At 41.8% G+C, this 26,648-nt stretch overlaps 1 protein-coding gene across 2 annotated transcripts in view; it reads left to right on the top strand.

The window, feature by feature from the left end:
* The first annotated feature begins 212 nt into the window (after positions 1 to 212).
* Positions 213 to 26,648, top strand: part of nphp4 (nephronophthisis 4) — a 158,108-nt gene continuing 131,672 nt past the window's right edge. For both annotated transcript variants that reach the window (XM_085781361.1, XM_085781360.1), the window contains exons 1-4: positions 213 to 435; positions 805 to 869; positions 11,614 to 11,763; positions 14,548 to 14,684. In XM_085781361.1, coding sequence (XP_085637487.1) covers positions 11,688 to 11,763; positions 14,548 to 14,684 — 213 coding nt within the window. In that variant the 5' untranslated portion in view covers positions 213 to 435; positions 805 to 869; positions 11,614 to 11,687. The remainder of the gene's footprint in view (positions 436 to 804; positions 870 to 11,613; positions 11,764 to 14,547; positions 14,685 to 26,648) is intronic.

Genomic DNA, 26,648 nt, shown 5'->3' with positions numbered 1-26,648 from the left:
TTCACCAATATTTTGTTATGATATGCTAGTGCTATTCCCCTCTGGTTAGACGGACTCAGAGGGGAATAGCACTAGCATATCATAACAAAATATTGGCGAAATACCACAATTTGCCATTTGATTGCATAACAACTTTAGCTTAATTAAAAGTCATCACTGTCGCTGCAGGGACTCTATACAAGGTCTTGTTGTTTGGCACTAGACAGGATCCAAGCTGCATGCCCAAGAGATTAGAATTGATATTGTCCTGTTCGTGTCTCACCAGGTCCTGTACTTCCATACATCTCTGCGGTTGCCCAGCACGGTGCTGATCCTGGAGCTGGTGTCTTTGTCACCCAGGCCAGACGGCTCCCAGCAGGCCCTGGGCCGAGGCTTCACAGTCCTGGAGCTTTTTATCAACAGGCCAGATGCTCAGGCTGCTGATGGGGACAGAAGGTGATTAGCCCATTCCTAATTACACCAGTCAGGGATTAATGATGTTTCGCATGAGAAGATGGTTGAAGGACAGGTGTAGCTGTAGTGGGGGGGGTATCATTCTGGGACTGTCATCTCTTTTGGTTGTACATAGATAAACCTGCTAAGATTTAATTATAACGTGGAGCAGAAATGTAGCTGTGTTAATTATCCCTGTTTTTATTATACACCCGCAGAGCTACAGAGCAGGTATACACATGATGGCCAGGGGGTAATTTGATTTAGTGATACTAGTTTAAGACCCTAGAGTGAAATGTTAGCAGAATGTTGTTGCTGTTGTTATGTTACGTTATGTTATGAGACTCTCTCAGGTTTATTTCGATTTCCCAGGCTGAATCTACACCATGGATCCCCGAGGAGCCTCCTCCACCCCCTGCTGAGAGATACAACTGACTGTAAGAACCTTTACACACTCTAGTTCTCAGACATTTATTAGATGTAGTCACTCTAAGGCCACAGTGGACGTGTTTGCGTCACGGCTGCAGAATGTCATTTGTGTCAGTTTTTGTTTCGGTGCCTGAGCCTGAGCCTGAGCCTGCCAGCTGTGTCAAATAAAACTGACACCTTTAACTATAGTTTCAATATAGTTTCACACGTGAATAAGTAAATATATATTTTAATTTCGAACCAAGACATTTTCTCTGGAAACCGTGACTCACAGATGTGGCCTAAATATAAAGAAAATGAGAAAAGTCAAAGTTTAGGAAAACAAATCGTGACTGTGTCCTGCTGTTGGCGCAGTTGTAAGGTCGGTTAAACAATGCATAACCCCCCCTCCACCAAAAAAAAAAAAACCCAAAAACCCAGCTAGTTTCAGGTGAAAGTGTAGACATGCAACCAGCAACCTTAAACTTCTTCGTCTTTTCTTCGCCTTAAGGCCGGCTCTGGTTATTTCTCAGTTTTACCTTTGAACTGTTTTCTTTGAGCACGTAGAGTCCCAGGTTGTCAGAGTGATCTTTAAAGATCTCCTTCATTGGCAGCGGTTACATGTACAATGTCTAACGAATGAAGTAGGATCTAACTGAAGGTTGAGATTCGTGGAGATTTGCTTTGGGGATTTTTAAAACTATTGAGTGGATTATCTCTGGGTATTAGACCAACATCAGTTTAGACTTTTAGAACAAATCTTTTCGAATTATTGGGTTCGCCGCTGAAGCTGTGGATCGGTCTAGATATGTCCTCGCTTGGCCTAAAACCAAGACTATGAATTACAAAATACTTTAGTGCCTCACAGTATGAATAACACTGTGCCCAGCGAGAGCAGGAGTTCCTGTCTCGGCTATCATGTCACATGAATATTAGAAAACCTTCTCTCAAACGGACTCTTATGCTCTCTGAATTATTAACTACATGCCTGTTGTTTAGTGGAACGCTGGCTTTCTGTTTGAAGGGCCGCACCGCTGCCACTCTCTCTCTTCTCTGTCTGCTTCTCTTTTATGGTCAGAACCCTTTTTTCATTTCTTCACATCACTTTCATTCTCATCCACTGTGACGGGGACACACAGTCCCTGTGTCTGCTGCTTGATGTGAAGCACTCTGAGTGTGAGTTTGTGCAGTGAAACAAATATCTAAAACTGTTTTGTGCTACAGAAATAAGTACATTTCCTCATAGTGGTCATTCACGTCTGATTGTGTGAGGGAATTATAATAAGAAAACATGCCCCAGAGGCAGACATTTTATTTTTATTCTTTATTCATTACAAATTCCACATTATGCAGTTCCCCCGACTTTGTTTTTGAAAATACTGTGGCTCCAGATAAGAATTATATTTTCATTATTTCTTGATGAGCTGCAAACGGAGTTAAGGTCAAGAGTTGAATTGAATAAAAGTGAGTAAATTTACACTATGAATCGCTGTATTTCAAAATGCCTGCCGTATTAAAGCGATGGCAAGCATCACATGCCATCATCCTTAACACTGGAGCGTGTTTCCTCGCAGACCTGAAACAAGCTGCCGGCTTGAGGCGCAGATAGAAACACACATGCTGCTCTGTTTACAATGCGCTGGGTGTCTGTACACATGGATGGGTCCACACATGTTTTATCAGCATGTGTGGTTCATGCAGCTCATCCTGAACGTCCATGGTCACTATAAATGACCCTGTTAGTGCGGTATCAACATACTTGCTAACAAGAAACAATAGTGTAGTTAATAAATCTTTCCTTCTCCTACAAACCAACATCTTCAGTTTCTGATGCACTTCTGTATGATTTTCCACATTTGGGAATTTATATTACTTACTGCAGTCTATTTGGATGTATAGATTTGCTTGTACCTGCTAATTTTGGTTGAAGATGGTGATTTGTTTCACATTACAGTGACATCACGGCGGCACCAAACCAACACATAAAACACACAGAGGCAACCCTGTGGTGTGCGCTGCTCTTTGGGGCAGTGAATGGCATTCTCACCGATGAAGATGAGCCAAGCAGACGTTCACTGTGCCATAACACTGGTAGAACAGGTACATTCATAAGTTTTGTATTGAAGAGATTGAATTACCAAAGAAGCTTTGGGCTTAAAGAGCTGCTCAACCTGAGCGCCTTCGGTACAACAGGAAGCAGGCCTGACCTGAACCTCTTCGCTTCCCCTGCAGACAGTATTCCCTGCACGTCAGGGTCAGCTGGCTCCGGTCCTCTCTATGTGTCAGCCGCCCTGCACTGAACACAGTTTCGGTTCATTTAGGTTCACAAATAAACACAAACACTAGAGGAACTACACCACAATACTTGCGAGTGTAGGTTGTTATTATTCAGGAGCCTTAACAATAAAAACTTTGTCCCCCTTGAGGCCTGGAGCTCTTTCTGCTGTGTTGTCTGCGGTATGCAGTGTTTTTGTCTGTTGGATTTATGTGTTTTTATTTCTGCAGTGTGCCTGAATTTGTAGCTTGTTTGTCGTAATGGAAGTGTTTTGGGCCGTTGCAGCGTGTTTGCCCTTGTCGGCCATCATATAAAACCCTTGTGGAAAGACGCTGATATAGACTGACAGGCTATGGCACAAGATAGCATCAGTCCTCCTGTGTCTCTGATGCCTTAAACCTTCAGCTGCATCTGAATGTGTCTTTAACAAGATGTACTCTGGGAACATACTGAACTTTCCTGACATGAGCAAATAAACCTCAGCCCTGCCATTTACACAATGGAGCTGATTTTCTGTTCCAAGGCCAGTGATTGTGTTCTGTCCCCAGGAATAAATCAGGTGGGTGGGCATCCTCTCCGCTGTTTGCAGTGCGAGATGTGGTCTTTGTCTTTACACTCCACTGAGGATTGTTTGCTGCATCACAACATTGAGCAAAAAGCTGATAGAATGAAAACAGGGTCAGAGAGGAGACTTCGTGCTTTGCCACCACATGAATGTGTTTTTATGCAACATTTTGCACAGAGAATATGTTCAGCTGTTTCCTCTCACAGCAGAAATAAAGACGGATAAACAGTCTCCTCTTGTCTGTGGGAGCTGCAGCTCAAATGTCACTGAGTCAGATTGGCAAGTGCCACTTGCTGCATCAGTCACATGCGATCATTATTGGTAGCTGACAGAGAATGATGGGCAATAATTTAAGGGATATGAGATTTAATGATTGTTGACAGTCAGATTCCAGCTCAGTCACATTATGCACTTGAAATATGCTGTTGTTGGATATGGGTAAAGCTTGATGCTGTACACAGCACATTCACATCACGCAGTCTGGGCTGTAGATGATGATAGTTATGGGCAAATCCAAGTTCCAGACATGTTTTAAACTCTGCAAAAAACAATCTCCATCTCCTCTGACCTTCTAATTGATAAGCTCCACCCACTTCTCAGAACCACTTTTTGACTGAGTGGTGTCACTGTGTAAATCCAGCTGTGAGACTCAAAGACAGTCTCATCCCTACAAGGGGGATGTGGAGAAGCATTGGGAGTTACACATTTGTTGACGGGGTGAGAAAAATACAGAATCATTTTTCAGAACAGTCATATACTGTGTATATATATATAGTATATATATAAATTTAAATTAATTTAAAAGGACAGGACTATATTCGTGTGCATGAATTTATTTATTGACTCCACAGTAGAACCTGCAGATCTGTGCTGACTGTTGCAGCGCTGACAACAGTGCAACACTGGAAACATGTAACTCATTGCTAAGAGGTGCCACTGCCAGGCTGTTTGCATGCTTCCTGAGTAAATGTGTAGTGTGGTGTGTACGGGGATGTAATTGGTTGCAGGGTAGGGACACACACACAGCGAGGGTATACATATATATTGGTGGATGCCAAATAACATGGATTTCTGTGTTCTACTGCCTCGCCAGGCGCTCTGCCACTGGCACGGCTACACACACACGCACACACACAAAAGACACATACACTTCCCCCCTGGGCATGGACACATGAATAGAGGAGAAGAGGCAGTGCAGCCTCTCTCAAAGTGAGGTTCCCAACTAAATTACCCTAGTTAAAAATGTATGTTTTTGTATTTCAACATGTATTTTTCTCTAACTGTCTGAGTGACCCAACTGAGTAATGTATAAGTATTGATTTAAAGATAGTTCTACATACAGTGAATAGATCAACCAGTGCACAGATTCAACAAAAAGGATTATAAACTTATAAATATTCATGGGTAGAAATTGATTAATGATTAATAAACTATTAGTTGTTAAACACAATGAAAATTAACAGTGGATACAATTTTTAGTAGTAGTAGTTCAGGAGTCATATTTTTCTCACAATATATCCTCCAAACTCTTACTATTTATAACTATTTACTATTTACTATTCTAAACAGTCTCCCATTTAGCATCCCTAACATTTCCCTCCTTCATTCACCTATTAGATGTGAAGAAAAATAACTTTCAAAATTCCAAAATTTCTAAGGGTAATGTATAAAATAGGGGGTTCCCAAATACAGTAAATTCTTTATGATTTACTTCAACAATGATCAGTGACAGCGACCTTTGAAGAAATGTGAATGAAGCTAACAGTTACCCCCTCCTAGGTTTGTGCTGAATTGTTCTGGTTATCAACAGATCATAACTATAAAAACACATGCCCTTGAAGAAGTCAGTTAATGGAAAATCTAATGAATGAAATGTTTAGTAATGTAGTGTTAGTGACATGTAGACACCAGTGGAGAAAAACCCAAATGAAGAAATAGAAGTTGGAGTTGGTCTGAATTAGTAACAGAAAAGGGAGAAGTGTAGATAGAGACAGAAGAAATAGAGTGGTGGTGGCAGACGAGTCAAAACTTTGCTATTTTCCAGAACTGGAGTCGGGGTCAAAAGGCAGGAAATGGGAAAAAGGAGGGAAGACAGATGAGGGGAAGTTGCCTCGGGGCCTTTAAAAGCTTTAAAGGGTGGGACGCAAAAAATAAGAAGAGGAAAGATGAATGAGGAGAAGCAGTGAGCTCACTGGCTTCATCTGAGCATCCTCTCAGCAAATTGGGGGGAAAGAGGGTGATGGAGAAGAGGGAAGAGAAAACGGAGTGAGAAGGACGAAGGGCTCCTCTGGGGCCCTTTCAGTATGACGAGAGGACACACAGATGGCCCATTGTGTTCACATTAACATATCTTAATTTGAGGCAGCACCACGATGCATTAATTTATTGCTTATGTCTTTATGTGGGGGACAGTAAGGTAAAGCCACAACTAATTCACTCACCGATAAACCAAAAAGCGTCTTTGTGGCCAAGATAAAGATGTTTGCCAGTGTCTTCTCTGCATATCTGTCTCTGAGGCATCCCACACATGTGTTTGTTTTTCAACCACCTACGCCAGGCTTTATTGCTGTTTGGGTGAACCTCAAATTTCCAACAAACATAATGAAGTTGAGCAACACTTTTCCCCTCTTGTGGCTTTTGCACCTTTACTTATACCTCAGCTTCATACGCAGGCCAACAAAGGCAAACATCGGCAACGGCCCTTCACTCTTTTATCAGGAGAAATTATGCAGATTTAAAAACACTTTTGAAAGTCCAAAACGATAGCTTAATATTGCATACAAAAAACGTGATGCAGAAAGACAAAACAAAAACATGAACAGCAGATGCGCTGCAAATACAGAAACGATGCACGGAACTGACTCACTGTTGGAGAGACACTCTAGTGGGCAGTAGAGGAACTGCAAATTCTGCTTCTTCATACTTCAGCCTCGGAGGTTGTGGGCTCGGTCAAAGCTCTAGTTAGAGCTCCCCCTAGAGGCGTGGAGCTTTGATGCTGTGTTGCTTGGATTCACAACTTCTTCCCTTTCTGAATGTGTTTTATGGATTTATGTGTTTTTGTTATTACATTATTCACAACTTCGTCAACAATGAACTATTATGGTTTCTTGGCATCATCAAGTTCTTAAACCCCCTCTTACTGTATCTATGATTTTCACCACCACCGCCAAAGCTGATTCAAAACCGATGATGGACTTGGTATCAGTATCCCCGAATTTACGTGCACAGGTACCAAAGCAGCTATTGCTCAGTACCAAACGAAACAAACGATTGTTGCAAGTCACCAGATCCCTTCACTCACACGCCGCAGTTGGCCGTAAAACCCTTTCTGGAAAATCATCCATCTCATCTTTATGTCTTTCTTCTTTCCAACTCAACCTTCTCCCAGAGCCACTGCCTCTGTTTTTCTGATGCTGAGCCATTTTTTTTTTCCTTCTTATTTGGGTTTTTTTTCCCCCGACTTGCTTAGTTTCACATCTCTTGCCAAGCGGCTGCTCAACTGACTCTGAGGTACCACACCACTGCTGTAAGGACATTTTTTGGGGTAGTTTTCTAATCTATGCACAGCATCTGACTGAAACCCAAGCTTGATGCATAATGAATAACAAGAAATAAATGATGAAAAAGTTGCAGACACCTGGGCACCATCTGTGTCAAGAAAGTTCTATGTTTGATTCCTCCCTCTTTTTCTCTCCCTTCACACCCACCCTACTCCTTTTTTTATGCGTTTCATGCTAAGAGACACCTTTTCAATGAAAGCTGCTGTCGCCACTGAAAATGTTTGTAGAACAGAGTTGAAGCTGAGCTGCAACCTCAGAGAATTCCCCAAAACCATTTTCCTTTTTTTTTTTCCTTTTTTTTTTTTGGCTTTAGACGTAAGCACTTTTTTTGTAGTCAGTTAACTGTTAGAGAGAGTCGCAGTTGAAGGAGTTGGCAGCATTGAGTCGTGGACAGGGTGGGAGGAGAGCACAGTGATACACTCCATCATCTTCTTTCCCTCTCGGTCCCTCTCACTGACATTAAAGATAAAGGTGCTGGGTCTGCCCTGAAAATGGATGAAAGCTGTCTACAATAGAAGTTCTCTGCGTCCTTCCTGTGAACGCATTAGCTTTGCCTGATTTTATTGTTTTATTTGATCGGAAAAGAGGAAATTCATTCACGGGACTCTCAAGTCCCTGAGATAGAGATTTATTTCAAATGGATTGTCATAAAATCTGTTTTACTTCCAGCCATACTGCACAGCTGATCCATTTCTTTGTGGTGTTGCTGCTTTTATTAAAAATATGTTACCTGTGTTTCTTAAAACAACACATCTTAAATGTGTCTGTGAAAAATTCACAGCGCTGCCATTTGGTAACATCTGAATAGACTGGTTTCCACATTGCAAAAGAACTTTAATGTTGACATCCCGGGTGTGAAACTACTTTTTTCTTCTGGTTTGTAAAAGAAAAAAATCCACTGAAGTTTTTAAAAGCTGACGTTTACAAGTTACAAGACTTTGGTAATTGACCTATGGCTAAGCCCCGCCCCCTCCACTCACTCGGACAAACAGTCAACATTCGGTGACAGTTGCTATGGCAGCTGTCACAGTAGGAGACATTTCACAGGAGGCAATTGATGATTTTTGGAGACAGAAAGATTAAATATCATCTCGAAGTCACCAAAACTTCACTTAGCTTTACTGCTATGGCTGTCGGTTGCTGCGAAACGCCGATAGCGACGGGCTAATTTCTGTTAGCCTGTCTATGGAGTTTAACATTATACGTTAGCATTAAGCTAGCGGACTTTATGCTTAGTTGTGATACTGGCTAACATCTAAACATCTCTGACAATATGTTGCCTCAAATACGTTGTTGATTTAACTTAGAACAGATGTAGACATCCTTGTTAATTTTATCCACGTTTAGTTGGTGTTGTGGTCTACCGCATAACTTTATCCAGAGCAGACACTTCTCTCGGTTGAGATGTGGCTTGGGAAAAGGTAAAACAATCCACCCCGTGGCCCAGCCTCTCGGGATACCTAGTGTCGGAGTTGCATGTACCCCATGCACACCGTTTGACCATTTTAAACTTAAAATGTCAAGAAAAAACATATAAAAACGAATGAAAACTGACTAACTGCAATGCATTTCAATGGACGTGGAAGCAGAGAATGTCCGAGTGTATGGGCTAGCTGTGCGCACTGTGATTGGCTCATCGCGTTTGGGGGCGTGGCTTAGCCATAGGTCAATTGTCATGGCTTCTCTGTTGTCTTCAGTTTATGTTGTGCTGGTACTGTTTTATTTTGAAGTTGCTTGTCCTGTCTTCCTGTGCTCTCCCTCCTCTAATTACCTCATGTGTCTCACCTGTGTTTGATTGCCCCACCTGTGTCCTGTTTCTCCCTTGTGTATTTTATCTTGGTCCGTTCCCATTGCCCTTTTTTGGTTTGTCTGTGTTCATCCCATGTTCCTGCGCATTCTTTTGTGTCCTGGTAAGTAGTTTCTTCTTTCTTCATTCTACCATACCTGTCCTCCTCTTTCGTGTCTGCATTTGGGTCCAATTCCTCCAGTGCCACCCAGATTTGCTTCCCTCTGTGCAATTTTTCCCCAGACATACATTCCTCTTCCACACAAAAACAGCATTTCACTCACATTTTGTCAAATTCCACGATATTCCGCGTTAAAAATAGATTCTGCTTTAATTGACCAATCATTGGAAATCCTAGGGCCCTATACTGTAGGTCACCTGACAGCTAAATGATGCAAAATTTGATGGTTTCCTTTTTTGTGCCCTTACGTTTGGGTTACAATATCTGACTCCACCCCTGGAGGGCCTCAACGATCTCTACACCATCCATCAAAAATGTCAAAACAAATCCCAGTATTACTCACATGTAACTTTTCTGATTTGCAGCTGTTACAGTTTAGTTTGGAGCAACTAAACCTTGGTGGAGGTTTGTTCTTCCAAACCACCCATCCTGACCCCACAAGTTAATGAACAGACCACCGGTACTGTCGTTTGTCAGATGAACACATTGACTCTCTGTTGCATTAACTCGTCTTTGCATATGTTTCCCCCTGTTAACTCTCTAATCAAATTAAAATGTAAAGGTCTTATACCTCCTGTAGCTCTTTACTATGCTACTAATCGAAATCTAATCAACTTTGAGGTAAAACTGTTGGCGAAGAGATGTATTGCAGTTGTCTTCAGCCTTGGGGTCATGCACAGTTACTGGGCTACACAGAAAGGATGACTTACTCGTGTATTTTCTTTTATCTTTAAAATCCAACAATCACGATAAAAGGCAATTTGTGCAGTAATTACACGCCAATAAACTTGTTGCAATCCCTGACCCCCCCTCCACAACTGAGCCATGAGAAATGTGTCTTTCTGAAACCGGTCCCTAATGCAAAGAAATTTGGGGGCTGCTGATGTATTGTACATCTAACTGTCTGTGCTCAGATAGCAGTGAAATTAGTGTTAAAGGGATAGTTCACCCAAAATTCAAATTTCATAATTTCATTTAATTTCTCATTATCTACTCACCCTCATGTCGACTAAGGGTTGGGAGAAGTCCTCCGTGCCTTCTCTGAGTTACAGTGGGGCTCCGTGCAGCACTGCATGTCCATATGACAGTTGCGAACGGAGCTCACTTTTCTTCGTCCAAAAAGACACACCAAAAAACATCCAAATACCTCCATAGTGCTCGTCTGTAATGTCCCTCTTGTATTGAAGCCCCAACATGAAATTGTTCCGAAAAAAATTAAATAAGTATATGTTTTAAGCTTGTTTGTAGCGGAAGCTCCCAGTGTTGCTCTGCCGGAATCTTGCGTGATTTGCGGAGCCGTGAACTGGGTGTCAATGCAAATCGCGAGATTTGGACGGACCAGGAAGAGCAGAAGGACATTACAGATGAGCACTATGGAGGTATTTGGATGTTTTTTGGTGTGTCTTTTTGGACGAAGAAAAGTGAGCTCCGTTCATAACTGTCATATGGACATGCAGTGCTCCACAGAGCCCCGCTGTAACTCAGAGAAGGCACGGAGGACTCTGAAACTTCTCCCAGCCCTTAGTCGACATGAGGGTGAGTAGATAATGAGTGAAATTTGAATTTTGGGTGAACTATCCCTTTTAACAGTAGCTACATGTCTGTAGTTTTAGTTTGAAAACTTTTCTGTTGTTTGTAGAGAACTGCTGTGCTGCTGAGTGGGAAGCGACCATAAGCTGTTATCGTCATACGGCTGTTTACTGTGATAATTATGAACCCATCAGTCAAATGCTCCCATTTCATTATCTGTAACGACTCACCTTCACATTGTCCACCGGCGGCTCACTGAAACAGCCTATGAGAGCGAGCGCGGCTTCCTGTATTGATTGTCACTGATGCTGGTGAAGGTACAATCATTAACCCTGTCACAGTGAAAGATTGTAATGCCGTTCAGGCTTGAAGGAAGCCAACATACGCGGCGCATCAAACACCACATTGCTCACCTTCCAAATGGGCTGTGCTTTGTGTAGACGGTAGGTGTCGCGGGTCGTCACTTGTCACCGGATGACCTGCTTGAAAGATGACGACATCTACCCCATTGCTCATACCTCTTGCCTCGTCCTCGCCGCAGTGCTTGTCCGATGGGGCGCGTTTTTTCCGAGCAGAGAGTGGTTGTCATTTCAGTTTAGCGCTGGAAAACGATGCTCACGCTGTAATGGAACATTGCACCTAGGTCACCAGCAGCCAAATGGAATATTGAAAAATGGGAGTGATTGCGTGTTAGGTGTCATGTTGTCAGGTGACTCGATGCTTCTGGGGAAATATTAAACCGTGATGCAGCAGGTAGATGGATGAGACCTCTGTGTGGACGAGGAGTGGTGAGGGAATATCATGTCTGAGCCAGAAGTACAAATGAAATTCACATGAAATATTCCACATACTTATGTTACGTGTCTCTTTTTGCAGACAGCACTGTCTTCAAGACTATTGACGGTGCCCATTTGGACTGTGTGGTCAGAAGACATCCTGCACTAGCGTCCATGATGCACCTCCTCCCGGAGAACGTCCTCGTCTCTGGAGATGAGAACATTCCTGGTCTCACAGCTTCTCCAACAGGTAAAGTTCACATCATGGTTGAATAAGAGAGTCTATCTTCATTCATCTCGTCTCTGCTGATTTAAGAACGGATTGATAAATAATCAGGTTAAAAATAGAAACTCAGTAAATGTGTTTTATGTCGGGACAGTGAAATCACACATCAGGCCAGGCACACTGACTTTCAGCCACAACAAGCAACAAACTCTCCCAACTTTTCCAAATAAGTTCACCTCTGTCCTGTAATCTTCACTCTGCTCCAACTGTCTCTGCTCCTTAACAAGCCTTACTGCTCATCTTTCACATCTTCCCTCCATTTCTTTTCCTTTCTGGTTCAAATTGCAGCCTGAACACACAAGACACAACAGTTTTGAGGAGATTTTACTGTCTGTGTGAAGTTCTGCTGCCCTTTCACTTATTCCTCCAATGTGAGCTGCTGTCAGACAAAACAAACTGTGTTGGAGTTTGACACACATGTAAGTGGGCTGATGTTTCCATCTCCACTCTGTGTTTACTGGACAAGAAGAAGAAGATGAAGAACAAGAAGAAAGGCAACAAGAACAATGAGAAAAACAACAAAATCAAGAGGGAGAGGAAGATGAACAAGAACAACAGCAAACAGCTTCACAAATGTACTAAGCCAGTATTGGTATTGTTGTGGAGGACAGTCTGGAGATGAAGAGTAGCAAATTTGGTGTCAATTGAGCAAAAGGTATGGGAGGAGAAAGGTTTAATAAGTTTTACAGTTTTTGTTGATGTGTGATGGACTTCATCATTTGCACTGGATTTAATTGTACAAACATTTCTAAATTATTGGGGCTACAGTATATTTTGATGAAAGTTGCAAGAAGAAGAAGAAGAAACACAACATGAACAACAAGAATGTGCCTCAAATTGTAAAAAAGTAAAAAAAAAAATATTTCCTCATGTTATTACTGAAAGAAAAGTGTGGATGTCACAATATGTAAGCAAATGTATTTTCATGTTTTATGTCTCCAGCTGTCAAAATAACAAACCAGACAAACATCACCTAATATTTAATTTTGGTCTTTCTGGAAACTCGGCTCCATCAGAAGTTGAAAAGTCTGCAGTACTTAGAAACTAAGTTTCTAAGGGGAAATGTAATGAAGTCTGACAGTGCAGAGCTATAATCATTGGGAGTCAGTGGGAGGTATGGTAGCAGGCTAATCCTCTTCATGTTCTGGGGCTGTGAGCAGCGGAGACCTAAGCTGCCTTTTAAGACCACAGCCACCGGCTTGATATTCACGCTGCATTCAGAACAGCCCGAGTCTGCGCTCCAGAGACAAGGGCTGCAATGAAACGCTTGATGGCTACATTACTCTTGACGAGATTACAATCACAATGGCCATTTTCTCTTTGCTGTGCATCTGAAAGGGCTGATTGTGGACTTCACAGGCTCTCCCACTTCATCCATTGGCTGAGATGCTTTCTTCAATCGATTGTGATTTAATTTTTGCCAAGTGTCCAAATGGAAACAGTTTTTGTTGTTTGACACAGGCACTGGTATCTCTCTCCGTGGAGTAAATATCCCAGTGATTGGCATTAGGCTGCTTACCACAAATCAATGGAGCGGTTATTTAGACAAAGATGCTGTCTCAGAAAAGTTCTAATCAAATATATTCATAATCAAAGCCCTGCCAAAAAAAAGGCTTTCGTTTCATTATCCAGCTGGATAGAAATCTCTATGAAGGAGTCTGAAATGTGACAATAAATGATGCTTCACTGAATTTATTTTGTGTGGTTTGTAAGGTTTAGTGTTAAACTGTTTGTTTATTTGTTTACATCCTCCCTGCCACTCATTTACATCTCATATTCTTTCACTATTATTTCACCTGAAATTCTTTTTTCAAGAATATGTTTATTGAACTTTAGCTTGAACAAAAACAAAATAGGTTGTATGTGCATATATACATTGTGATTGTCTGTATTCCCCACATACAAACATTTGGTCACAAGAGCGATAATGCAACAAAGCATGTCCAGAATAGTTCTACAAAGCATGATGGTTGAAAGGTCACTTTTCAAAAGTTACGATTTATAAGTCCTTTATTCTTGGACTCAGCCATAAGCAAAGATGTTTTCTGGTGTGTTATTTACTCTCATTAGCAAGTTATATAGCAGCAGCCTTACCCCTCTGTGACCCCACATTTTAAAGGCCACTTTGCTTTACCTGGTCCAAAAAAAATCAAACGGAACTGAATACCAGACTGCCAGCAGCCACGGACTGACACCATCATACTGCTCTGTTAGAAAAGAACAACTAAAGTCAAGGGTGAGGTCTCAACACAAATTCTACAGGCATGAAACATTTGGGGTGGACTGTCTCTGGAGTCCGGTGTGAGGCAGGCACATTCATCAATAAAACTGCTGTGAAACAGGCAGCTGATTGTTTATGGAAACCAACCCCGTGGCACAGAGGAGACGATAACATACACACACACACGTGCGCGCACACACACTCGACTGGAATCAGCAGCATGGCTGTGATGCTGCATCAAACCATGTGTTTTCCACTTGACTGCTTTCTTTTTAGGTCTCCAGAACTTCTGGGATGCATGCAATTATGAATTTTCTCTGGATGATGGTCAGTGCAAATGGGTCACAAATGGAAAAATACTTGTTTCACATATTTATTGTGCCAGATGGTGGTTTTTCCTCCAACAGGGCAGAATTTCTCTGAGCTAAAGAGGAAGAGGAACCTGGCAGCGCTCTGACTCTGAAATAAGTGTGTGAATGTCATAACATGCTGATGGCTTGATGCTATGTTCGCGCTGTCATCACCAGGAGACGCTCTGCTGAGGCCTCAGCTGCTCAAGATGCTGCCCTTCACCCTGAACAGACTGACCATCTCCCTCCAGCCATCCCTGGAGAAGTTCGAGAGCCAGCTGCTGCAGCTGATCAATGCTGACTGCCACAACACAGTAAGGCCTGGCTTATAGTCATATGTATAGTTTGGATTTTGCACATGAAATTACTTTATCTACTTAGAAAAGTGGACCCCAGATAATGAGTGGCGGGAAATCAGATTCTGGTTTATTTTCAAGTAGGTTTTCACTGAGGGCTGAATGATAAGCAGAAAACATCATATTGTGATTCTATGGGCAGATATTGTGATGGTAATTTTAGCTTAATTTTCACTTGGAAAAAATTACAATTGCTGATGTGCTGTTTGTTTGGTCTTGTACCAAAAAAACATCTTGAGAATTGTGATTTGCATATTTGCAATGCACAACAATGAAGTGACACATTTTCCCTTTCATCAACAAAACTGCAGCTCCTGTGGTATGGATTTTGCTTGTGGCCATATTGTCACTGAAATTACATTACAGATAATTGTGCAGCTTTATTTTCAAAATATATACGGAGAATTTGGTGTGATATTTTGGTTCAAAACAAGAAACACCTAAAGAGGGAAATAAACCCTAAACAATAAAGCACGATTTCTGCAGGTCGCAGAGATTGATTATAAACGGCAAAATCTAGAAACAACAGAAAATGTTTTTCATAAAAATGTGAAGAAACCCTCTTGACAATCAAGTATGCACATGTTGCAAAAATGAATACAAATGAACACAGACATCATACATCCTTTAAAGGTGTTCAGAAATGGCTGTTTGTCCTGTTTGTCGCGCCTCCTTCTACGAGTTTCCACGAGTTGCCGCACGAGTTGGTCGTTATCGAGCGGGCGGGATATTCAATGTTTGGGACGAGACCGAGCTCGGTGTGTGTGTGTGTGTCTCAGACGTTTGATTGACAGATGACGGATCCAATATCACTGGCTGATGAATCGTGAGCAACGTGACGCATAATTTGCGTGCCTGCATTATCCAATGCGAAATAAAATTACCCCACAATCATCCTTGATTTACTCGAAAATAGAATTTTGCACAAAGGGCAAAATGGGCTACATCGTCTCAAAGATGAGTTATTACACTAATGTTAAGACCCACAGTGGGATCAAATTCAATTTTCTTTTCTGAACACCTTTAAATGAACAATATACGGTGGTCTTCCAGGGGCAAAACAAATCACCTTATAGTTTTCTTATACTGTATATACACTTCATGCCGGTGTGATAATGGGTCACTACGCCCCTGAAATTAAAGATGGCCGCGATGGCCTTGACACACTTCTACTCAGATTATATTCTCCGGCCTGATGCTTTCCTTTATCTTACTTTCTGTTTCCTTGGTGTGGAAGCACAGGCTTCCTTTCTTTTACAGCTGCCACTGCAATTTAAAAGCACATCACCTCCCAAACTAAATGGAGCTTATCTGTTCTTTTTCCTTCTCCCTGTCGACGGAAACCCACACGGTTAACTGTATTTGACAGGTGCAGCTATGGACGAGCAATTATTTGTACAGTGACTTTGCGCAGGCCCTATCTGTTCACTTCAGCCTAAGTGAGATACATCTTTAGTAGGGATGATAATTGATATGACAATGCTGTCAGTCCGTATCTCGCTCCCATAGTGCTTTGATACCGCTGGGCTGGATCCTCAGACTCAGGAGATCGAGGGAGTGTTTAGAGCTGAAGTGCAGCAAACGGTCGTCGCTAGTGTCTCTAGCTTGTGAATGGATCAGCTGACAAACATTTGTTTTTCAGAGCTGCAGGGCTCTCAGGGCTCAGGTGCTTATTTTGATAGATAAGTGAAGAATCTGCAAAGAAAAGCCTTTCCCATGAGAAGTTGCTCTAAAGTTTCTGTGATAAAAAAAAAGAAATGCTACCACTGTGTTGAAATAATTTTAAAGCTTTTCCAGTCACTTTTGAAAACTGTGTGGACATCAAAATCACAAAAAAAGATTATATAGTTTCCACTTCCAATTTTTCAGTCACTTTGTTCTTGCAAAATGTGATCTTGAGGAAAACATTTAATTATCCAGAAAAATAGACAAATGTTTTTTCAGAATTCACAGCATTCATTTTTGAATTAGAAAGGCAAAGCAAATGATAATGATAAGCTGAGTCAAACACATGAAAGCAGATTGATGACAACACTGTGACAACCTCAAATATATATATATTTTTTTACATTTTTGGTCTAATACAAATGTGCTATTAAAACCATTTACAGCCTGTAGGAGCAGCTTATGGTTTTAATATGTACCAGCTTCTATGTCTTGTTGTAAAGGCTTCTACATATTTTCTGTGCCAGTCTTTGTGCTCTTACAGTAGGCTACATGGAGTAGTTTCCTGTATGTTTTCTTTTTTTTAAAAATCTTTATTCTTTACCAGGTGATTATTACTTTTAGGTCCCAGATCTCTTTTGCAAGGGTGACATCATGGATATCAGGACCACACTGAGTTAAAGAGATGATTCTGAAATTTTGACAAGTAGGTTTCAATTTTGCAAGAATTACAAATGTAAAATATCAACAAGAAGGTACATAATTTTTTTTAGGAAAATTGCATAGAATGAAATAATACAGGTTAAATGACAGTCAGTGGAATAGGCTCATGTGGTGATGGTGGTGATGATGATAAGCCCAAAGATGAACCCCTTATTTGTGAAACCTGTACAGAAGTAGAACTTCACAGGAAGCTCCATCTTTCTCATTTCAAAGTTTCTGGGTGGGTGAGTGGAGGCGTGGATAGATAGATACGCACAGAGCTACAAACCTCTGTATGATGACACTGTTTGTCATTAGTTCTTGGTCTTAACGTTTCTAATCCACTGAAACTTTTGTTTGAAATAGGATGAATGAAACAGAAATGGAAAAGAGAGTAACAGAGCGAAAATCCCTTGTCTAACTAGATAAAAGTCCAGAATTAGAAAACGAGGACAAAGTGAAGGTGCTCGGTAAGTGGGCAGATGAGTGTGGCAGGTTCACTTCCCTTCAGTACAGTATTAAGTGTGTAATGTATGGTGACTTTGCCTTACTGCTCCCTTAGAGCCTGATGGAGGATGCTGTCCTTTCATGGCTCTGACTTTCCCTCCTTTTCAGAACTGCTCCCCTCCCCCTCCCCCCACCTTCCACCCCCTTAAGGACCCACAGGAGGGGGCTGGTTCTTCAGGGATATACGGGCATATTTAAAATTAGTTATATTTAAAAGCAGGCTGTTGGAGGGGCTATGCATTATCTAATTAATGCACACACGAGAAAAATCCTAATTTAATAAAGACGTTTCCATTAAATGTGCTAAGGCACATCTTAGTGCTCCCTAATGGCTGAAGCCCACTGCCACCCTTAAGGTCTGTAGGGGCCGCTGCTAGGGTAAAGGACTTATATCTGCCTGTCTGGAAAGAAATGCTAAATCTAAATAAAATGGATATAATCACTGACTTAAAGAGGAACTATGCTTTTTAAAGGGATAGTTCACCCTAGAATGATATTTCGCTCATTATCTACTCACCCTCATGTTGACTAAGGGCTGGAAGAAGTCTCAGAGTCCTCCGTCCCTTCTCTGAGTTACAGGGGGTCTTAGCGTAGCAGTGCATTTCAAGGCAACGGTTGTAAAGGGACACCAGAGCTCTTCGTAAAAAAACACACACAAAAAAACATCCAAATACCTCCATGATGCTCGTATGTAATGTCCGTCTTGTGCTGAAGCCCCAAATTGCGTAATTGTCCCGAAAAAAATTAAATAAGTCTATATTTTAAGCTTGTTTGTAGCATTAGCTCTGTGTCTGTTGTCCGGTCTTCCGCTGCCAGCGCGCATGCGCAAGGTTCGCACTGAGACCGACTCGAGTCTCAGTCTGGTTGCGCATGCGCGCTGGCAGCGGAAAGACCGGACAACAGACACAGAGCTAATGCTACAAACATGCTTGGAATGTGGACTTATTTAATTTTTTTCGGGACAATTACGCAATTTGGGGCTTCAGCACAAGACGGACATTACATACGAGCATCATGGAGGTATTTGGATGTTTTTTTGTGTGTGTTTTTTTACGAAGAGCTCTGGTGTCCCTTTACAACCGTTGCCTTGAAATGCACTGCTACGCTAAGACCCCCTGTAACTCAGAGAAGGGACGGAGGACTCTGAAACTTCTTCCAGCCCTTAGTCAACATGAGGGTGAGTAGATAATGAGCGAAATATCATTCTAGGGTGAACTATCCCTTTAAAGATTTTTTTTACCTAAATTAAACAGCCTCAGAGTAATTGTGATGGTGAAATGACTCGTTACGGGGAAAAGTGAGGCTCTCTGCCTTCCACCTCGCATCTCTCAGCCAAAAACAAACCTTGCAAGATCAGCGCCTCTGACAGGGTGTCTCAACTCTTATCTCAACGGCCCGACAACACAAACACTCCCCGTAATCTCTTGTTCATGACAAATAAGACCACACAAATATACACATCGTAAAACGTGTATTTATGATATATATCCACTTCATGGATTGCCTTCTCGTCGGCTTCATTGAAAATGAATGCACATGGCCGGGGGGGAGGGAAGAGGGTTAGCAGAACAGCATAAAGCAACTGGACTTTAAAGCACAGGATGAAGTTTTAACACAGAACTCAGTCACTCTGACAGTAACTTTCTGTGCTGTCAGTGTTTTATAGTAACAGCTGTGCAGATGTACAAACCACACGTCCTTCTATCTAATTAGACACGATGGAGTAAACTACAGCTCTGTCTTCTGTCTTCGTTCTCTCTTCGCTCTGAACTAACTGACATGTTAGAATGAATCATTTTCTCATTGTCGTGTTCACAGTTTTTTTTCTTCACATTTGTGAAATGTTCTTTGACAACCAACAGTCCAAAAGTGAAAGTTGTGTAGATTAGTTAAATACTTTTATAACTTCAGCGGGATGACGACATTGCCACGTCTGTGAGAGGTGTTAATATATGCAGAAGTCAGCTTGATTGCAGCTTTTAATTAAAGTGTGCGTGTGTGTAAGAGAGTGAGAGTGAGAGAGAGCGTGAGAGAGAGACAGACAGAGATAGAAAAAAAGAGTGTGTGTGACCTTTAAAAGTGTGACTCCAGCTGGATTGTCATCAACCTGTCTCCGAAGTGATGCTGACACCTCATCCGCCAACTCAGTTTTACCATTGTGTGATTGAGTGTGCGTGTGCACACGTGTGTGTGTGTGTGAGACTCTGTGCTTGTGTGTCTGTGCTTAAATTGGCATTGAAGCAGAAACGGAGTGACAGAGATGAGGACAAACAGGGAGGATGAATGTACAGTGCAGCATGAGACGAATCCTTTACGCTGGCTGCTGCTCTGACATACAGTCTTCACATAATCTCCCCTTAAGTATTTCTATTTTTAGTCAAACTATCACAGACCGTGGCTTCTTTTTAAAGTCCACTTTCCCACATCTTATACAGCCACTGCCCTGGTTGATGAGCTTTTCATGTGAGCTACAGCAGCAGTTACGGAGAGATACCTCTTAGTAGTACACTTTAATGAGCACTATGTGAATTTCAAGTGTAGGCTTTAACCTCTGGAGACTCACGATGACCTAAAGAATCTAACACCATTCATCTTTAGTGTTGCGTGAACACATCGGCCTCCCCTTAGTCTGAGGGAAGCCACCGGCTGCATCACCTCAGATGACCCAAAACAGCCGTTCACCTACATCTCCAATCAAATCCACTCCTCCTGATAAAAGGGCTGAACACTTGTCAGAAATTATGTAACGTCCCGGCTTGTGATCAAACGAGCGAGGAGAACAGAAGATGATGAAGAGAGGGAGAGGAGCAGGCGAGGACCAATGCCGCGCCGCAGGCAGAACAAAATGCCTCGGGCTGATTTAATGAATGGAGAAAGACTGTGGCAACAAAGCTCCAGGAAGTTTTCATTTGTCCTAAAAGAAGAAAACTGGGACTGCCCCTGTGGATGTGCTACGATAAAAAAGACAAAGGAGGCTGAACATTTCTGAAATAAGAGACGTCTTGCACATCGTCCTCCGAGGACACAGAGTTTAGCTGCACCTTCAAATCTGCCAGCTGAGTTCCCTCTCCTTAACATAATTAGGCCTGTAGCCACTGTAACCACTGTGGTGCAAAGGAGCGCGCGCGGTTTAATGCACTCAGTTGGAATTGAATATTCATGAAATGCAGGTCTTCGTAATGACTGACTATCCATCGGTTGGATGAAATAAAGTGTGACTGGTTATGGAGCCTGTAAGTCAGACAGCACAGAGAGGGCTCTATGGTCGAATGGGGAAAATTCGATTCATAACCTTAAAGTATTTTGTCTTAGTTTCTCCTCTGCTGGTGGGATAGCTCTAATATACATAAAATATAGCTGAACAAAGAGGCCTCCAGGAAACATTGTGAGATATGTAAATCTGATACTGTATTAACAGCATGGGCCTCATTCACCAATTTTTTCTTAAGTGGTTCTTAAGAAAACTCTACGTCAGATTCAACTACGTGTTTTTCAACTGCAGAATTGTGGCAGGTGATCCTAATTAGCATAGAATTAGCATAGATAAACGCCCCACCAATGCCCGTAAAAGGGCATGAGACTGCAGGGCCGTGTGCACACAGAACCCATAGGCACTGAGCAGAGAAGGTGAAGTGAAAAAGAAAGATTAAAATGCCCAAACGAAAATTGTAAAAAATACTTAAATAGTGAAGTGGAAGTACTGCTGCAGGAAGTGGAACAAACAAACAAACAAACAAACAAACAAAAAAGCTTATATTTAGTTTATATTTTATATTGTAGCGTCAGCAGTGGATGCAGCACATCGGGTTATTATCAGAGAGACCGCACTCTCAGCTGTGCCGTCATAAATATCATCATATTAGATATGATGATATATGATTTCTAGTGGTGCAACGGATCGCTGTTGATCCATGATCCGTTCGGCATGCAAGTGGTCCATGGATCGGTTGATGAAAGAAAAAAAGGAGTTGTGTTTATAGAGTGGGAACACTTACAGTAAGCGCACCGTCACAGCCAGCAATTAATGTTTTTTAAGAGACCACAATGATTTGTAAAATAATTATTATAAACATCATAAAAGATAAGAAAATGTTTTCTAATTCAAATCATACAACTGCAGAACAGAAGAATGCAGTAATCAGTTATCTTGCACAAGTGTCAGCTCTCAAATGTGCGTAAGTACGCTCCTGAGTGTGCAAAGGTTTTGTTCTTAGCTAATAACAAATCCTGGATAAAAAAACATTCATGAATGCCACAAACTTCGTTAAAACTTTGTAAGTAGGACTTAAAAACAAATTTGTTCTTAAAGCAGAAGTAAGTGGTCCGGTCGTTTTCGCTAATGTTGCGTTCCAGGCAGGCTTTTGAAATCGTAAATTACAGCTTCAAGTCACAACTTACGACTTTGTAGCGTTTCAGGCAACCCACTCGTGTTTTTCCGACCTGTTTTACCGGTGAAAGTCACTATAACGGCCACTCGTAACTTCCGACCCGTGAACTCGTACCAGATCGAACTGGTACCACTTCATGGTCGGAAAAATACGAGTTTCCTTGAACGCACCATAATAGTCCTCGTCCCTACGTCGCCACATTCACGGCGTCCCTTGGCTGCACACACAGCCCTGCATGCCGTTCTCTCTCCTCATTGGATAAAAACTGTAGGATACGATAAATGTTTTCTCTTCGGCTCAGAGCAGAGCAGAGGGACTGAGAGACCCGTGTTTCAGACCAAACACTCTATGTAAGTGATTGCTGTCGGAAGATATAACTATTTAAGACTTATATTAACACAAATATATCACTTACTTCTGCTTTAAGAATGGTTCATGAATGAGGCCCAATGTTCTGTGACAGTCTGAAGTATTTCCATTACTATGGGGCTTATGAGAGGCTATACACCTGGATTTCTAATAAAGTGTCTCTAAAGCAGGGGTCTTCAACGTTTTCCAGGCCAAGGACCCCCAAACTGATGGAGAGATGGAGCGGGGACCCCCTACTTATATATATTGTATAAAATTGTGTTTTCTATTTAACTGGTCCTGTAGTGCCATACAGGGCCGTTGTATAGGGGAGAAAGGTGCTAATTCTAGGGGCCCAGCGCCGAGTAGGGCCCACAAAAACCCCAGTAGTCTAATCTTTGTATGACTGGATTATTCTGCATAAAACCCTGACTAATACTCATAGTAATGCTGCATTAGCATCAAAACAAAGTAGGCTAAATAAGAAATGATAATACATACGTAGTCTATGAAAAAAAGTGGAAAAGTCAGGGGGCAGGGTCCCACTTTAATATACTTTCAGGGGGCCCAGAATTCCTACCATGGCCCTGGGGCCATATGCCAAAAGTAGCCTTCCATATTCTGGACTATAAATCACGCTTTTTTTAGGAGTTTGACTCGTCATGGGACTCCTATATTTCAAAGGGACTTACATAAAAAATATATGCCATGCCATCAATGATCACAACAGGTCACAACTACGCTCGTGGTAACTGAACGCTGCTACTGCACCAATGAAAGAATTACATGACTAAACCATAAAAAGACAGAGAAAACAAAGCAGTGTTTCCCCTACTTTGTTTTTTTCTCTGGCTTTTTATGCATTTATTTTGAAAGGGCAGCTGGAGAGAGACGGGGGCGCGGAGAGAAAGTGAGAGGGGGGATTGACACGCAGCAATGGGACAGTCGGAGGGTCGCTGCAGCGGCCGTGCTCTACCAAGACATATGACGGCCGCGGTCACCGGAGCTGATTCTGGGAACATTTACACCGGGCGCGCGGTGATGTCTCGGTTCCACGGAGCGTTTCAGTGACGGTGTCACGGCCTGATGCTGCTTCTTTATTGCGTGTGTGCTGTTAATTAACGAGTGTGTATGGAGGATGAAAACTAAAGCCCCATCGTTGTGTAGCCGACGGTTCAGGGCCCGAGTGTCACAGCGCCACTGACAGTGGTGTGTGTGTGTTTGTGTGTGTGTGTGTGTGTGTGTCTGTGTCTGTGTGTGTGCGCGCGCCCGGGGGTGAGCGAGAGAGTGAGAGAGAGACGGTGCGCAGTGTTTGTATCGGATACAATACAAAGGCTCGCCTGACACCTATATTATAGGAAAACAAAGGACTTGTATGTAAAAATCTGTTGTTAAGCTGCAGGGAACACCCCTATATTCACAATGGATATTTTTTTCATAACTTCCATATCTTTTTTTCATATTTTTTTTCCCTCAACCAAAACCTTCGCGACCCCCCTGCAGTACCTCCGCGGACCCCCTAGGGGTCGTGGACCCCCTGTTGAAGACCTCTGCTCTAAAGCATGGCTGATACATGTATCACTCAGAGTCTTTAAGTTTAACATCGTGGTGACACAGCATTGTTTGACCAAACTGACATCTCATCTCAAATATAAGTGTTTACCTTTGTGGGGATTGAACTTGTTCTGATGCCATCGCCAGATAAACTGTATTGATTCCACACAAGGAAATTGAAGTGTCAGATATAAAACATCATTTATTCATTGAAAGGCATCAGACCTGCTACACGGCCTGTCAGTGCAGGCACTGCAGGTCCAAATGCAACTGATGATGATCAGCAGAGATAGTTTAACTAATCTAAAACGATGCTGTTACTCAGCTGACACAGAGTAACAATGAACAGAAGTCTTTATGATTGTAGTATCATGATTGTATCATGTAAATGTGATATTCTACTTTGTGTTTTACAATCAACAAAATGTATTCACATTAGACTGAAGAGCAAAATATAGCCTGGACCAACACCAGTTTCAAAGAAAAACCGTCACAAGGAAATAGTCAAAACTGTCACATTAGGCTGCACATTTGGGTTTTCAGACTGCTGGACAAAGCAATTATTTCACAAAATGGGAACAGTTTTTTCACATCCAAGTGGTGGCTCCTGCTGCGGTGATACAGCTGCAACAAAGAGGCAGATGCTGGAAACCTGTCATTATGTTTAACTGCAACAATATCAGAAGAAGAAAACCCAACTTTACTCACCGTAACTCAACATAATATTTTTTTCATATTTTTTTACTTTGTGATGGAAACTAGCTACTGTTGCACAGGGTGACAGGTTCCTTCATCACCATGGACACACGCCAACCTATTGCCAGAATTTTTTTATGTTTGTACCAAATGTGTATTAATCCTTTGATGGAAAAAAAAGACCTCAACAAATTCTTATTTACTCCTGTTTGAGTGACAGTCGCCCAGCTCTTCAAAGAGTCATGACTTCAACAGGAACAAATGGGCTTCGGATGGTGATGTGCCTCAGGTTTGGTGAGTCAGAGAGAACTGTGAAACTTATTGTTGCTTTTGGTCTTTTCATCATATTTGTTGACAGAGAGAAAGTATAATACCACCCGCCTCATCCTTTAAGGCTGCGGTCACCAACCACAGAGATCCCTCAGCTTGGACTGAGTGGAAGACAAGATCTTCTGTTGTAACGTCAAGGGAAAAAGACTCAGACAGGATTTCCAACCTGCGACCTCTTAAGTGGACAAACTGTATCTGAATCACATGAAGTGTCCAGCTCTCAATGCAACCAAATGCTAGAACTTGAAAGCCACAGCTCCCTGTTTTAAGAATTGCACAACACATCATTATGTCAATTCTGACTACGAATTGATTTTCATTTAATTTCAACAAAAATAAAGGCATGTAGCCTATTTTGCATTTTTATGAGGAAACTTATTTGTTCACATTTGACAAAAAAATCTTTACATTTGCAGTGAGCAAATCATATGTACAATAGTTAAAGCAGAAGTAAGCGATCTGGTCGTTTTGGTTAACTTCTTGTCAGCCGATGGAGTTAGCAGTCCCCGCCCTACGTCGCCACATTCACGCGCATCCCTTGGCTGCACACACAGAGAGGACCACCCCTTTATGCTGTTCTCTCTCCTCATTGGATAAAGGTTGTAGGATACAAGGAATGTTTTCTCCTCGGCTTACAGCAGAGCAGAGTGACTGACAGACCCGTGTTTCAGACCAAACACTCTATATAAGTGATTGGGTAACACTTTATTTTAAGGGGTCCTTGTTCCTGTGTAGTTACCTAATTAATTACAGTGTAATTACCTATGTAACCGTATGTAATAACATGTACTTACATTGTAAATACATAGTGTATTTTGGTGTACTTACAGGTCCTTGTTACACTTGTAATAAGAAATGCCAAAGTGGCCTCTCTCTGCACAAGCATTTCTTATTACAAGTGTAACAAGGACCTGTAAGTACACCAAAATACACTATGTATTTACAATGTAAGTACATGTTATTACATACGGTTACATAGGTAATTACACTGTAATTAATTAGGTAGATACACAGGAACAAGGACCCCTTAAAATAAAGTGTTACCAGTGATTGCTGTCGGAAGATATTACTATTTAAGACTTAAATTCTTGCATGTCTGTCACTGCTTATTGCTTATTGCTGCTTACATGTCTTATTGTCTTGCTGCTACACGGTGCACTTTTGCCCAAGACGAATTTCCCCTTTTGGGGACAATAAAGTTTATCTAATCTAATCTAAAATCTAATATTAACACAAACATTCCGCTTACTTCTGCTTTAACTGTTCTGCTTTAACTGTTCTGCTTCTTCACTGAAGCTTGTGATTTTTAGAAAGTACAACTGTAATTCTGCAAACTACAACAAAACTCTAACTGTAAAAGAAGTGGGATTATTCTTTCTTTTGCAGTGTTGACTACATTATGGTTGAATAAAAACTGTCAGGCTGTGTTTTTTTCCCCATTTGTTTTGTCTTCTATATCTGTCTGTGGAGTCGACAAGTAAAAAAAGCAGACAGTGCCATTCTGCCTTCACAGTCCACATTGTGGTGGAAGGAGGACTTCTTACGGGGGCTCTGAGAGATCAACTCACTGCAGCTCAAGAAAACACATTCAAAGACACAGATGCACCACAACTTTAAAAAACAACTTCATCAATTTGACAACACACGCTCTGCAAAAACTGTGCCTGATGAAGGTGTTTTCTTAAGTTGCTGTGCATAGAGCTCTGAGGGCCCCGTATATTGCAGCTTGAAT

Source organism: Trachurus japonicus, chromosome 7 (genome assembly GCF_045865225.1).
Source record: "Trachurus japonicus isolate A0001 chromosome 7, Traja_1.0".
Taxonomy (NCBI): domain Eukaryota; kingdom Metazoa; phylum Chordata; class Actinopteri; order Carangiformes; family Carangidae; genus Trachurus; species Trachurus japonicus.
This window is presented reverse-complemented; position numbering and strand designations above follow the sequence as displayed.